This window comes from Astatotilapia calliptera, chromosome 4 (assembly GCF_964374335.1).
Source record: "Astatotilapia calliptera chromosome 4, fAstCal68.1, whole genome shotgun sequence".
NCBI lineage: Eukaryota > Metazoa > Chordata > Actinopteri > Cichliformes > Cichlidae > Astatotilapia > Astatotilapia calliptera.
This window is the reverse complement of record NC_137425.1, coordinates 7,366,407-7,382,856: the sequence shown is the minus strand read 5'-3', so window position 1 is coordinate 7,382,856 and position 16,450 is coordinate 7,366,407. Positions and strand designations below refer to the sequence as shown.

At 41.6% G+C, this 16,450-nt stretch overlaps 1 protein-coding gene across 1 annotated transcript in view; it reads left to right on the top strand.

The window, feature by feature from the left end:
* The first annotated feature begins 597 nt into the window (after positions 1 to 597).
* The window catches only part of vat1 (vesicle amine transport 1), a 28,881-nt gene continuing 13,028 nt past the window's right edge, over positions 598 to 16,450 (top strand). The window contains exons 1-2 of the mRNA XM_026164325.2: positions 598 to 1,241; positions 7,502 to 7,709. Coding sequence (XP_026020110.2) covers positions 816 to 1,241; positions 7,502 to 7,709 — 634 coding nt within the window. The 5' untranslated portion in view covers positions 598 to 815. The remainder of the gene's footprint in view (positions 1,242 to 7,501; positions 7,710 to 16,450) is intronic.

Here is a 16,450-nt window from a genome sequence, read left to right as displayed (position 1 = left end):
TCTGAGCTGTCTGTGCAGGGAAGTTACAACAATGAGCAGTAAGCAGGTCCAAAGTTCCTGCAAATCCTACTGCAGAATAGGCAGCATAAACAGACGTTTCCTGTGGCTCCTGGTGTTCCACAAACCTCACTGTTAAACAGGCTGCAGTAAACAGCCAACACATTCCTGCTAAAAGAAATATTAAATAAACATGTTTATATAATTCAGTGCCTAAAATGAAAAGCCTACTGAGTCTATGGTGGTATTTTTGTGTCACATGGTGTAGTTAATCTTGTATTAATCTTTAACTGCAGCTTTCTTTGAAGTGCTTTTCTATTTTTAAAGCTACTTTTTCCTTTAACCACAGCACCTTAATATTCTTAAGAGGATTGGAAGGAATAGCAGGCTTGAACGTTTTTCCAAGGATTGCTTTACTTGCCTTTCAGTCTTAATTGACATTTTTTGTAAATCATCCCTCTGCTTAATGCAATATAGGCTCATTCTATAGTCAAAGACAGACAGCCAAATCCACCCAGTCATACAAGCCAATCCCCAAGCTTCATCAGCACTCCGTGTTTTCCAGACTGCCTATGTCTCGTCCCACTCACACTCTCTGTCAGAGCGCGGCGTTGACAACCACTGGCCACTGATCAGCCCACTTTGCACGGGTCGCGTCTCCATGCTAGACTGCTGAAAAAGGAGCTCTGTCCCTCACATTTTCTTTTACTTGCAAGTCAAGCATCTGACTGAAAGCAGCAAGCCCGTCCACGGCAACAAAAGCACAAGAAGTCAAAAAAACCTCCAAGTGATTTTCTAGGCTCATCACTGTCTGCACAATGTCTGGAGAAGACGCACCTGCTCAGCAGCAAAACGCCGTGGACCAAAAGCAGGAAACCAAACCTACCGAGGAGCCCAAAACCGAGCCACCCAAGACGGAGTCCCCACCCGCCGCCGCCGCAGAGGCAGCGGCCACCCCGGCGGCGACCACCGAGAAGGTCCCTGAAGAGGAGACCTTCACCTACCGCGCTCTGGTGCTCACCGGCTACGGGGGGTATGATAAAGTCAAGCTGCAGGTGAAGAAAGGCAAGCCGACACTCAAGGCTGGTGAGGTCCTGGTTCGGGTCAAGGCATGCGGACTGAACTTCGCCGACTTGATGGCCAGACAGGGGCTGTACGACCGGCTGCCGTCCCCGCCGGTTACCCCGGGAATGGAGTGCTCCGGGGTGGTGGAGGCTGTAGGGGAGGAAGTAACAGACAGAAAAGTAAGCACAAACTAGCTGTTGCCTTTTCTTTCTTTTACTGTGTCATATAAAAAAACTTGCTGTGCTTGTTTTAATGTTTTGGTGATATGTATTTCATTCAGTTTGGGGCCGAACTGTTACATCTGGGCATGGGCGTGTCAGGCTTTTCTCCCTTCACTGGAAAAAAGTAGCGGTCGGGTTTCCATTTCCACGATTAAATTAATTTAACGTCATCAATCGATTGCAGGGCAATTCATCCAAAATACGGGGATAATATAAATCGGCTTTTTGGTTTAATATTGAGCTAATGTGGTTTCACATCCATTCATTCACTTCTGCGTAGAAAGCAGATGGCACTTGTTGTCTTAACGTGAAAAGCAATAAAGCATGTCAGTGTGCTCATGTTGATTTTTCATCTCTTTTGAAGAAGCCAAAAGTGTGTTAATGAGGCAAGTTGTGCACAATGCGGCCAACAGAGGCGTCGCCCCTCTTGTCTCCCCGGTTTTCGAATTGCGCTACCAGTGCGCACTTAGATTGAGCAACTTCAAGTACAAACTAGTTGCTGAGATTGAGAAGGATTCTCTTTTCACACCAAACATTCATGTTGAAAGTCTAAATCTATATAAACACATGTAATCTGTGGGATGCCTTCCATCCTTGCTGCACCTACGCTATGCTGCGCTTTGATGTGCGCCATGGTGCGGCGTGTTGCGTCAAGTTAGCTGGAGACACCGTGGACAAGACCGGAAATGAGTGTGTTCTGCCTTCAGAATTAAAGCTACTAACGCGTTCATGTGTTTATTAGCCTATCATATTTTGTTAAGAAAAAGAAGGAAGCGATTAGGTGTAAGAAAACGAGCACTTTTGATGGAAAATTATTTAAAAGAGTGGCTAATGGGTATACAAACATGGCTCTACTTGCAAAATGTTAGGCTAATTAATAGGCATTTTATTTTGGAGAATATGGAACGCTGTCACAGTAAATATTATGACTTGACACCGGTGGCGGAGACCGAAGTCACCGACGCCTTTTGTTACCGGGAGCGACGATGGCGCACACACGAATGGAAAGGGCGAGGCGCGACGCAACAGACAGCATGGTGTGAGAAACTGAATCAGTCGCACTATGTTCCAACAGATATCGAATCATATGTCCTGTGCTCAGAGATCTCTTTAACCCAGTGTTTCAACATCAAAAGTTCAAACCAGTGCGCTCTCAGACAATTAAGTAAATTAAACAGAATATTGAAGCCCCTTCCACCTTGATTGTCATCCACAAAGAACGATGCGTTGTGATGGCAGCAGGATTATTGGTGTCTGTCTTAAATTGCACGATGAGCCATATGAATCTATGTCTTGTCTCCTAGCAGCATGGCATCACCACGGTAACGCCTTTTAAAGGTTTTTAAACAAAAAAAAAAAAGAACCCAAGCGTTACAAAGCAGCCAATGATGACTCACGCTGCTTGTTGTACTAGTACCAGATTTTCTCACATCGTCCAGTTAATATCTGTGGACAACACCATGTGATGCAAGTGCAGAATCAGTCCATCTGACAGGGAGTGGCACATATGTCTGTAAGGTGTGGATCCCTAGATGGATGGCTAATCTATTGCAGGATAACAGTAATAGGGTTAATTAAATGATTGGTGATGGGTGAACTTACAGCAGCCAGACATCATAGAAAGCGAAGACCCCTGTGTTTCAAGAATACTTCATTGCTCCTTTCCACATTGTCAGGGATGTTGATTTGATTTAAAGGTCACAAAGCACACATAGAAACACACAGCCTATCGATACGCTCCTACATCCCCTTGCGGCCTTTAGCTTATAGAATTAGGAGACAATCTTCCTAATGGATAGAGATCACTGCAATCTTTTGGCAGCTGACTCACATGGAATGTGCTGACCCCTGATGGCACAGAATTTTTGGGAGGCTCATCACCCACTGCTGCATTATTTGTCTGCCCTGTATCTCTCCCAGATAGACATATGCACACAAAGACATTCAACAGTGGGAGTGTCTGAGTGTCTTTCTTCCCATATATAATACATAAAGGCAATAAATTTATTGCTTCTTAATTAAATAAAGTAAGATAAACAGTGGTTAAGTAGAGTGCAATCCGTTTTATTTCATATTTCCAAAACATTGATATAGCATATTAGATATGCAATGCTTTAGGTTAATTTCTGAAATGCATGAGAACTGCTTTAAAATACAGAAAACTGTGTACAGTAGTGTTTTTGAGTCTTTTTAATGCTTCTACACTTTCTCCCCCCTTTGGCGAGTGCAAAGACTCGTGGGATTCTAAATTTCTCACTTCAAAGCATGACTTTAAAAGTGTTGTTGTGTTTAAACAGGTGGTTTTGTATTTAGACTCTGTTGCCGGTGTGTGAATGGGTTTTTGGTGTTTGTCTGGCCAAAGAGAGAGTTAAGGTTTATCTAGCTATGGGCCACCCTGACTAAGACACCCATAGCAATTAATGACATCTGGTCAGGATTCATCTTCAGGAAGTTTGTTAAAATGCTGAATAGGACAGTATTCACATACACATGTGGTGCAAGAAGTAGGGGAATTGCAAGAACACTGATGTCCTGTTATAAGAAACTTAAGTAAGGAAATGCAGCAAGGATATGTAATTATTCATTAAAGTAATAAACTGTGAAGTTATAGTTTAGAGCTCTCAGCTCTTTATTGTAGTTTACTAAAATTCTTGAAGTATAGATAAAGGCTATTAAACATTTTTAGATTATGTTCAAAGATTAAGCAATATTTGTTTTGAAACTCAAATCAGTACATGGATCAAACAGTCCCGTACGCTGGTTTTTCCTCTATCTTGACCTCCTTTTATTGATTTTTTTCTCCTCCATTGTCTATCAGTAACTTTCCCTTCAAAGAACTATAAGTTGACTGAAGTATTACAGGAGTTGAGTCACCTGAAATAACCCTAGCAAGCAAATGTGGGGAAAAGTAAAACACTGAGTAAGATCAGAAAAAAATGAATCACCCTGAAGCTCCCGTGACACTAAACATCAGCGTTTTTTTTTTTTTAATGTTTTGTTTTTTGTTTGTTTTTTTTACATCAGACCAGCTTTAAAAATGTTCTCCCTCGATGAGGATCTCGCCCATATGTTCTCAATTATCTCCCTGGCCCACATTGTCAGTCTGGTATTTCCTCCATCAATCCTCCCCTGCCTTTATCTATAGCTTTTTTTCCTTTCATATAAGCTCTTAATTCTGTCTATGACCGCTGGGCTATCGGCGACTTGCTCTGTCGTGCTGCCTTCACTTATTCTGGCCTTGTAACAGTTGCTGGCTTTCTAAAGAACAGCTTTCTCTATTGTCTTCTTGAGCTTGTAACGCGTGCTTTCCTTTCTCTTCTGGAAATTTCTAAAGGTGAACAACTAGACTTTCTTAATTCATCTGAGGGGAAAAAAGATGATTGATAAAATATAGAGATGCAGCAAGTGAGTGCAAAAAGCAAAAAACAGCTTGCAGACCATCACGTAGTTTGCTGGATGGGAGCTGGGTGTGGCCTTAACACCATACAAACTCCATGTTGAACCTAACGCCTACTGATGCAGCAGAAATATGTATGCTTTAATTTTATTCACAGGAGTCACAAGAGCTGTGTGGGTGTTATGTTTAGCCTTTATCTTTCGCCTGAACCTGACTTTGTTCAACCTTTCTTTTTTTTTTAAACTTGATAATTTTTTTGCCTACATCATCAAAGCTCCAAGCCACAAAGCAGCTGACTAGGAGGCTTGCATACCCCAAAATTGAATCACTATCTGATTAAGTCCATTCATATACAATGTCTTTGTTCAAGGTGCCTGCACTCCTCACCCTAACTACATCTGATGCAGCATGAAGGCAGAGAAAGGAAGTGCAAGAAGAGGCTATGCGTTTGTCACACTGTGAAGATGTTGTAACAGAAGAGTCACAAGGCTGGTTTATTTGGCCTTGAATGTTCCTACGCAGCTTCTGTGTGACTGACAGTAACTCACATGCTTTACATGGGCATGGAAGAATGGCTGCAAATGCATTTGTGAGTCATGTTTGTTTCCTGTAAACGCCTGAACTCCCCCGCGTATCGATTTGTACCACACTGCACCCCCAATTAAATCACAGAGGTTGATGAATTTGAAGATCCCAGCGGTAAGAAAAGACAAGGAGATGGAAATGTGAGAGAGCTGTCAGCAAGCCAAGGGAAGTAGCCCGTGGTAAAAAAGTGATAGTATACTCTGAAATATACCAAATGACTCAGCCTTTAGACAGAAAGATGAGGGTATGAAAAGAGAGAGAGATCTCTCTAATTGGAATGGATAGACAGCGAGGCGCATGGCTCCCTCCAGACCATTAGAGAAGCCCGGGTGGAGAGGGTTTGTTCCCAGGAGGCGAGAGCTTGTCTTATGCTCAGCCATGGGGAAGAATCTGGCAGGGACTGTGATGGGTGGAGAGAAGCCAGGGGAGAAGATGGGCCCCATTGTCCTGTCTCACTGATGAGGAAGAGGTGATACGGGACACTCCTCACAAGGGAAAGAAGAAAAAGGATGGTTAAGACAGAAAGAGACAACGGAGGATGAAGAACTGGTGATGAAAGAGGGGATGTCAAAGAAGTCACAGACAGGATGAGACGCGGGACTGGAGAAGGGGAAGGAAGACATTCTATAGTTATAAGAGGAAAAGGAGTCAGGAAGTGAAAGAAGGGAAGAGAAAAAGTGGGGAGAGTGGAAACGAGGTGGGAGGGTGAGCTATGTCAGGAGCTGTGGTTAGGGGGGAGGAAGAAAACAGGAAAAGATTTATAATGCTACAGTTGTCGTTGTTTCTTGTGTCCCTCGACTAAGTTCTCCTGATTGGTTAGTTAGCCCGCTGGGGGAGGGGGGGGGGGTAATATCATGGCTAATTGTGGCTTTTGCGAATTGGAGGATCCTGCTTTGATAAGGATAGTCTGAGAGCGGTAAAAGGACAAGATGGTGATTAGGATATGAAACACACATTGCACCTGGGACCAAAGTTGTTCTAAACCAGTACACTGGCAAAATTATTAAATGCTTCTCACGTTTTCTCATATTAAGAGCCAAGAGGGCACTTATGATGTAGTGATTGTTTGGTTTTTTTCCCCTTCTTGAGTGTTATTTCCTGATCGCATTTAATACTTTAATTCTTTCTCATGTTTTAATACGATGCATGTTGGTTTTTAAAGCTAACAAAATCTTCATGCAAGCAGTTAACAACTTCAAATCTTTTTTTTCTTCTTTTTCTTTAACTGCATCACTGTTTTTCTTCCTTTATAAACTCGGCGCAGCTCTGGTTACTATTCTTATTCTGCTCTAGTTTATCGCTTTCCTTCTTTGCTTCCACACTTTAAAAGTAAAGTGTTTGAGTTTGGTGACCGAGGTGGCCGCATGTTTGTGTGTGTTGCTATAAGATAAAAATAAACCTTAGTCTAATTATTTCTGTTCTGTGGATTGCATCATTCACACTGCACTAAGGACTATGAGACAAAGATAGCAGGAGATGAACAGACCAGCGCCTCCAGCAGTGAAATGGGTTCATCTCAAGAACTCAGTCGGTTAAAGTATTGCAGAATTTAGACCTTATTTAAGAAAATTGTTTAAAAATCTGTTATACATACATTATTGTAATGTGTCACTCTGCAGTTGATACAATATTGACCCAGAGACAGAAAGGAGAGGTTTTTCCCTGGCTTACATCATTGTAAGGTGGTCCACGGGATTCAGATATATTTTAGTGGGAAACAGATATCTTACTGATTTTCCAGTGCTTTAGGACTTTGGTGTCAATCTTTTTTGTCAGGTGGGATGAACTCAAAAATCCCCTCATCGACACTACTCATCAATAATGCGAATGTGTTCAATTAAATGAATTTTAAATGGGATCTTATTTTAATTCTGCATGTTCCAGTCATTTGTAGAGCTGCAAGTTGCACTGGAAAACTTGTAACCATTTCAGTGATTTATCCATTCATTTTAGCCTACATTCCATTCATCTATACCTTTAGTTTGCTGTTTAAAGTATTGTCCATGATGCTAATTCACTCACTTGTTTTCTCTGCATCCATAATCTCTAATTATTTTTAATGCAGATTCGTTAAGAAAATAAATTGTTCACGTGTTAACTTAATATGTGCATGTAATGTAATCAGACCGTCTATAATAACTATTCATTTACCCCCTAACAAGCTCTGGCCCCCGGGTTACAAGAACTGAATTTACAATTTCTTTCCACCCATGTCTTGCTGTGCTCTTTGTTTCAGGTTGGTGATAAGGTTATGGTGCTGAACCGCTTTGGGCTGTGGCAGGAGGTAGCAGTGGTGCCAGCAAACCACACCTTCCTAATCCCAGAGGGGATGAGTTTTGAGGAGGCAGCAGCCCTGCCTGTCAACTACATCACCGCCTACATGATGCTGTTTGACTTTGGCAACCTGCGACCCAACCAGAGCGTGCTCGTCCATGCGGCTGCAGGTAAAAACTAAGCAGAAACCAGTTTTCAAAAATATAGAGAAATTTTTATGCCCATGTGGAACACACAGACTCCTTGTTTTCTGCTAGGCATAGGTTGAAGATACATTGATAAAAGGGATTGTTACTTCAACCACTGTGCTTGCAGCTTTGAATAATTGCCTGCATTCCAAAAAGGTCATATGTAAATAAATGTAATCCTACAGCTATTTGTCAGTTTCATCTTAGTTTGCACCATCTCTGTGATTGTGAACTGTGTTTATATCAACCTCTTTAATAGAGTTAAAGAGACCATTTTACAGTTCATCAGAAGAACACAAATCAAAGATACAAAGCTGGTATTACAGACTAAAGAAAACACCCTTTGGCACTTTCACTTCTTGACTTTCTCCTTCTCTGCGTGCCCTGTTTATGCATTTTTCTTTATGAATTATAGCCAATAGAAAAGGTCCCAGACTTCATCTGTATGAGATATGGCTCAGTGTTTTACTCTCTCTAGGACTCCACTAATATAAGAGCACCTGCCACCTGGAGTGTAAACGGTCAACGTTCAGAGCGAGTGGGTGGGAGGGAGAGAGATGGGGATTGAGGGAGTAAAAGCACCTGTTTTGGGGTGTGATCCACAAAGCTTGAGAGCATTTAATTGCTCTGTTTACACAATCAGGCCAGCTGGAGAGAACTGAAGAACACTAGCCAAAATAAGACGCTCTCTCATTCTCCCTTCCCCTTTTCTGCTGTCTACCACTGCACATTTCTCACTTTTTGTCTTATTCCCACTTTAATTGTGTAGAGGGAGCAAGAAAGGGGTCCCTCAGCTTTGGGAGCAGTTTGTGGGTGAGGATTGCTAAGAAACCTGACTGCCAGGTGAATGCATCCCTTGACATTAACACTGAAAAAAGAATGAATTTGTAAACTAAACTGCGATATGCCCCGAGCTGAATGACAGCTAACGTGCTCATAGTTGTGGAACTGGTGGTCTACAGAGGAATCCCAAATGTTTGCATTAATCATATCATCTAGTTGATGCAATTCATCCCTGTGAATACAAAAACTGTATGGCCCAAGGGTTCCTGTGCAGAGTGTGTTGTCGATGAGAGGAATGCTGTGTGGTGTGGTGTAAGACACATTTCCCTGCTGGTTTGGTTGATGCGGCATCTCTGGTTTCTCAGGGCAGGCTGCCAATCCTGGCTCGCCAGCTGTCCGGACATCAGGATTGTAAAAGCACATTGCTGAGGCTATGACAAAAATATTTGCTGAACAGTCTTGCCAGTGCTCTGTCATTCCTTGCATGTGTAAATAATCATTGCAAATAGTGTACGTCCTGCTGCACCGCTCTAAAAGCTAGCAGTGTGTATATTAGTAGTGCCTTTTCTGAATAAGGTGTTAGAGCGTGAGAGCTGCGTGCATCCTTCTCTTAACATCATCATCGGCTGCGTGGCTCAAAGTGCGTGTGTGTGTGCGTGTGTGTGTGTGTGTGTGCGTGTCCCACCCTGAGTCTGTCAAAATTGTTCCTGATGTTCTCTGATTAGTGTGATCAAAGGTGTCTGCTGTGACAGGGTCAAAGAGAGATGGGGGTGGGGTAAGACTGAGTGTCTACAGACCTATCTGCGCTGTTCTTTCAAGTCTGTTTTCCAATAACAAGAAGGAGATTAAAGCCAGGGGTGCTTATGTTCCTTACAAAATGTATTCCACCATTCCAGTGCAACTGGTTATTTCAAATTAAGACCTAACAGGCTTGTCTTTCAACCATCAATGGAAACCGGAGTAACCAAGAGAACTCTCACAGACACAGGGAGAACACACAAACACCATGCAAAAAGCCACAAGCCAGCAGGCTTATGGATTCAAACACAGGACCTTCTTGCTGTGAGGTAACCGTGCAAACCACGGCACCGCTGTGCTCTTCCGCTCAGACAGTAATGAAACTGAACAATTTGCTGTATGTAAGTGTGCGGAAGCTGAAATTTCTGGCCCAGAGTAAGAGAGACAAGCTTTTTGAATACGCACTATTTTTATAAATATATAAAAAATAAAAAGTGGTATCAAAAGTATGCTAGTACATATTAGTCTAAAGCCTTTTACTAAATGAAAGTTTAGCTTGCACAAAAAGACTTGTTGCTTTTATGTCATTCATGTTATTGTAAATGAAATTTCTATAATTTCTGACAGAAAAAGAAAGTGATCTGATGATCATGGGAAACTTTCAGTACTTTCTAACATGTTTATAGACAAAACAATTACCACTTTGTTTTTAGATAATAAACAACTTAACTGCTAACACAGGCATTGCTTCTAGCTTTATAGTAAAGTAATCTAAGGCGATGGTTCCCTTTTTTGGCTAACACTGAAGCAATGTTTACCTGTGACCCCTTTTTGCAGTCCATGATTAAGCACATCACATGATTGAGTTCTGAGCACATCACAACTCAAATATCCCTGGTTTCATTTTGACATGGAGGGGGCAGGGGTTATGACTCTTAGTTGGACTTTCCATATTGTTCATACTCACAAGGCACTCTTATTATGTGTAGTAACTTTGAGAAGATTTATCTTTTATAACATCATTTGTTAGTGCTGGTGTTTGTTATCATCTGTTTCCACAGGTAAAATTAATCGATATGCAATTCCAAGGTACATGCATCTTTTATCCTATGAAGTTATGACACAATAGTGAGTTACAGCTAAACCTTTCTCACAGCTCCACCCATTTGACTAGCATAAATAGGCAAAGGGATTTACATTAGACTCATTAGACTGTCTCAAAATTTTGCAATTGCTGGGTGCATGTGGAAGTGCACCCAAACAAACAACACTGATCTTGTGTGTAAGACATGTCTGCATAACACCACATTCTTGCAACATTTGTTTATGTTGAGCAAAGATAATATAGTGAGCTTTAAGATGAGATTAACTGGGCCACATAACCCAGGAGTAGCACAGGCAGTGATTGGTTTTTCAACCTCAGTGACAAAGTACAGTTGTAACTACGATATAAACTGGTTATTTTTTCTTTTTATTGAAGGCCAAGATCGACAGCTTTTTACCACATAGACTCTCTGTTTGAGTAATTTTCTTCATTCCTCACCTTCATGTCTTTCTAGTAAATTCTTTGACTCTGACTGTTTTTCTTTCTTTCTTTTTTTTCTTATAAGAATCTAATCCGCTAATTAATCGCTTTGGAAAATGATTAATTAAATTATATTTAAAGCGTCCCTGAAGGTCCTAAAACCTTTAGTTGAACAATAATTCCTAATAATGAACATCTAATCATATCATTTTTGACAGATTTGGGAGTTTTTCTTATATAAAGGTTACTAACATTGATGTATATCATAGTTTGGATAAGAAGAATAAAATGCAAAAAAAATCTTTAAGTCAGGGGACAAGTAGCAGAGTCCTGGAAGACCAACAGAAGAGGGATCTCCTCTTCTAGAATGGATTTACAATATAGAGAAAATTATGTCATTAAAAAAAAGTTGGTCCCTTTCAAGAAATAATCTGGCTCTTAAATGGTTAACTTGTAATTGTTCCACTTTATTTTAAGACCTGATGAATGAGCTGAAGAAATACTGGTAGGTATACTGGTAGGTTTGTATACTTTCGGATGGAGGAATTTTTTATGCTATTCTAACTCACTATATGTTTATTATAATGACATGAGGGTCATTCTAATTGTTAAACTGTGCATGTGAAATTTCACAGAATCCATCCATTCTCAGCTTCTTATCCTTTTCGGGGTGGCGGGGGAGATGGAGCCTATCCCAGCTATCTTGGACGAGAGGCTGGGCACACCCTGGACAGGTCGCTAGTCTGTCGCAGGGCTAACACACAGATGCAGACAACCATTTAGACTCACATTCACATCTATGGGCAATTTAGAGTTTCCAATTAACTTATCCCCACTAATTGCATGTTTTTGAAAGAAAAAGACATCCAAGTAACCGGAGTAACCAGAGAGAACCCATGTGAACATGGGGAGAACATGCAAACTCCACACAGAAAGACCCTGGCCTGATGGTGGAGCTGAACTCAGGACCTTCTTGCTGTGAGGCAACATTGCTAACCACCGTGCCACCATATTTCAAGATTTAAAGATCGTATGAAACTGAAGTAAAGGTTACCGGTAATGTCAGAAATAATAACATAACCCTTCGCAGCTGGTTGCTTTGAATCAGTGGCTTCTAAAAAAAATTTGCCAGGTCTCACTTCAAAAGCTGGAAAAAAGTTCACACCACACATGTCAAAAAGTTTTATCATTCTGTAGAAATAAAAAGGATTCAACAAGTATTTCAGTGTAATGAAGGCCAGCACTTATTTTTATATATTTTGGCCTCTATTTTCCCTATAAAAATAATTTATTCATTAGTTTTACTCCAAATTTCTCCCAGGTCATTTTCAACCTCATTTTGTGAAAAGTTGCATTAATGGTGGTGATAAATTTTAATACTCTTGCTGATGGAAAGCAGTGACAGATGTTCATGGGAATAACCTGCTGAACTCTGTTGTGAGCGTCTTCAGGGATGGATGCTTTTGTGTCTCCATGTTTTCTGGTAATGTCACATCAGCATGAAGAGCAACATTTCCTCAAATGTATGGTGACCTTAACCCATCAGGATCAGGTGACCAGATAGGAATGCCTGCCTGGTGTTTAGACTCTGTCTGTCAGTCAGGCCTTTATGTGCATGTAAGTAAACTCTGGTGAATAGTCCTCAGCTGCTTCTCTCGTGGGTCCGCTCCTGTCCTTTCTCTCCAAACAATGGCTTTTTGTATTTCCTCCCATCGTGCCTCTCTACTCCACTGCGTTTCACATCTGCATCCTCCGTTGTCCTCCTCCGCCTCCGGCACTCCGTGACCTCTGCTCCCTCTGCTTGACCTCTCCATATCCGTGCTCTAGTCTTCGTCATCGGGGAACGTACGCACGTTTCCCCTTTTGTTTTCCCCAGAGGGCTTGGGTGGGGACGAAGTTTAGCGGCATTAGGATGCATCTCGTGGGTTTTTCACTGTACCCAGCCAACTGCCTTTCCTCTGACCTCTCCCTGAACTGGCCCTAATGTTTATGAACCCTGGCCAGTCGTCGCCCCCCCCCCCCCCACCACACCCACACTACACATTCCTGCATACATATGGGGCTCCACTGCTTCCAAACATGACGTCTACCTCTGTTTTATTTATGACTGACTGCGGTCCAGCATTAGGTGTCACGCATTGTGTTGGAGATGTAGAATGCATAATAAGAATTAGGTGGCGCTGTAGGGGAGGATTCTGCTTCTGTGCTTCAGCCATGTCCCCCATGAATGCCTGGATTTCCAGCTCAATCTTTCACTGCTTAAAAAAAATAATACTCTGCACACTAATAGCACTGTAAGGTGCTTTCGTCTCCATCATATGTTATCAATTATCTCGGCTCATAAAGTTTGAGGTTCGTGTTTTGGATTTTATTTTTCTCAGCGACCAATTATGGTGGCTGCTGCAGCTGCATCTTCCTGGAGTGTATAGGATAGCCTTACGCCAGGGTTACACTGAGGATTAGCTGGCAAGAGTTGAAGTGAGAGGCTTCCAGCTGCTGTATGTTGGTGAAATACACTCTTGACTGTGATGGGGGACAGCTTGAAAGCATGCTTTTAATCTCCATTGCGCCGTGTGAATTGTGAAAGCAATAATGAAACAACTGAAAGTTTCTTAGACCATTTTTTACCTTTGAATCCCTCATGCCTCTGCAAACAACTAATGTGAAGGGATGTTATTTTTAACTGCTTTCATACTTGTCCTGCTTTAGAAGCAGCTGTCGGACAGTTCTCTACATAGCACATTGAAAGGACTTGGGGAACTTGGGTATCTGAAATAATTACAACTTTTCCTTTTTTGTGGGGGGGGTTCTATATGCACCTCAGTATTGCAAGTATACTGTCAGTGATCTCTGAATGCTTAGTGAGTGAAACAGGTGGCTGGATCTCTCGGGTTTGGTAAATGAGAACCATATCCTGGTATAGATCTTCATGACTGCTGTCAAACCTTCAGGCAATGCCTAAGGCATATGTGTAAGCCACCAGTGCGCAGTTGACTGCAGATGGGACTGGCAAAATGTGTGTTGTTGTTTTTTTTGTTTTTTTTTTGTTTTGGGGTTTTTTGGGGGGGATGTTGTATGATTCCAAGAAAGATTCTTATTTCAGTGTAATTTTCTCCTCCCAGGACTCCCTCACAGATTACTGTTCTCATTAATTATTTACCAGCTAACAAAGTCCCTTGCTGTTTAAGCATTAGCTCATGCGTACTTACATCTCTGGCTCTCACAGATTTGTTGCTCCTTGGAGTGATTACAAAAGTCTGTGTCTTTATAAATGATTTCCCTTCCTCTTCTTTCCAGTCTGTGTGCACAGGAGGTCGTACCCTAGTTTAGCAAATGCTAATTCACTCTGACCACTAAGCGGGAATCTGGGCTGCGTGGTTGAACCGTCTCTGCGTTCCCTGGGCCTGGCATTGCCGGCAGGCAGATCAGCTGCACAGATAGGAAAGAGAAACCAGGGCAACCTCCAACCTAACCCACCAATCACGTTGCTTGTTCGCGCTCTCATTGCTGTAGCCGTTGACAAATGACCCCATCTACCCTCATCCCAACCACCACATACAGTCACAGGTGTATGTGAAACCTTTTTCAGGACACCTGTTTGTGTGATCGTATCTGTATCTGTGTGGCAAAACAGAATAAGTGCACACCAGCTTGTGTTTCATTTTGCGACAAGAAAAGAAGGTTATGTCTATACCTTTACATGCATATTATTATTTGGTCTGTGCTGTGACTGTTTTTGTTAGTGCTACGTGGGAATCATTACTCAGGAAATTACAGGGGCCACCATCACATATGTGCAAGGGATGTTTTTTTGTTGTTTTTTTTAAATTCACTCACAGTAACTAAAAGTGGATTTCCTGTATGAAACACAGAATTTCAACATTAGAGAGAGCACATTAAACTGCTCTTCAAGCCCACAGTGCAAGTACACACACTAGAACAGTCATTCCAGAAAACACAGAGTTTGTATAATGTAGTATAATACCTCAAAAGTACACATTAACAACAGCCAGCCACAGCTCCTTTTGTCATTACAGGAGTTGTATCTGAAGTCAATTATAGAGCTGAAAAGAACAGCAAGAATCTCAACAAGTTTATTTGGTTCAACTTGTTGAGATTGTAACCCTGCCATGGTGACTCTGGGTAACAAGAGATTCCTGTATTTCATTCTTTGTTAGCCACTAATGATAGGTTAAGGAGGACATGAGTCCTTCTGTGAAGAAATCCCAGAAAAAGAAACAAGGACCAGGGACTAGTCATCTTCTGGTGTTGACAGTAACCGTACGGCCTCCATCCGTCCCCATACTAACACCTGAAATCACAGACTGACTCATACAATTGAGTAACACCGTGACGTGTAAGATGATCTTCATTTGGGCAAGTAACACAAAACGCTGACAAGGATATGGCTTTAAAGTTGATTGACGCTCGACGTGGATATTTCATTTATTTTTATAAATCTGAAAAATATTTCTCATGTCCCCACCCTCCCCTGCTGGTGAACTCTGGGTGTGGAGCAATAATAGTGGCCTCAGTGTCAGTTTGGATTCCACTGTGTTTTGGGGAAAATTCCTCTTCACTCCTAACTCATATTGTGGAAGCCAAGTGCAATTTGTGCCAGAATGTTAGAATGTACGGATTCAGGGAAAGACAAAAACCCTACTGTTTATCCAGCTTCTCCGGAGAGGGAGAGGGAAGAACACAACAGATAGGTGGATGCTTTTTGACATTTCCTAATCGCCGAGTGTAAACAATTCAATTGAATCTTCAGGAGAAGAAATGTAATTAGCAACAAAAATGTACTTAAGCTGCTTTTTGCTTCCCTGAGCAAATGGATCAGTGTTTGTGGCTGGTTCTAAATTAACATGAATTCACACTCTGCTCCTGCCAAGAAACATTATTTTAGTTAAAAGAAATAGATATAAAGGGAAGACTTATAATTCAGGAACACAAGCAAAAGCACTAGGTTAATAAGAGGTTAATATTTTAATCTTGGCATATTTGTGAAGATTAGCAGATACCAGCAGCCATTAAGAGCTGTTCAAAGCTATGGCCCCGCTCCTCTCTCCTTTGTGATCTGTGCATGTATCAATGTGTGTGTCCGTGTGTGTCTGTGTGTGTGTATTTGCGAATCGAGATGGGGTGCAATAAGGGGTTCTGGCACAGCTCAGGAGTCTTGTGATGGAGGATCAGGAGTTTGTTCTCATGGGATTCAGAAACAGGTACCGTTCTCCTCATTGGCCACAATGTTTCTTTGACTGGAAACATTTGTAACCAGCCAATATGAACTAATTTTGTCTTCTCTCGTTATCAAAATATGGGTGTACAATATCATTAAAACAGACACTTATTGCTACGTTTTCCCCTCACTATGTATTACTGCAACAGAAGGGGAAAAAGCCATTGACTAAAAACAGCTCTTAAACCTCCCACATGACAGGCGATGCATATTCAACAATTTCTCACTTTGTCTGCCTTCCCCTCTACCTCACGCAAACTGTTGCGTGTGCACTAGTGCAAAAACTCAAGTCAAGCAGGCATGTTTGCGCTGTGTTCGAATGTGTGGAAACATGCATGCAGCTTTGTGATGAACTGTTTGTTATCACATATTAATTATAACGTAAGATATGATACTAATGACAAACTTGCCCAAAGCAAGAGCAGTTATTGAAACAAA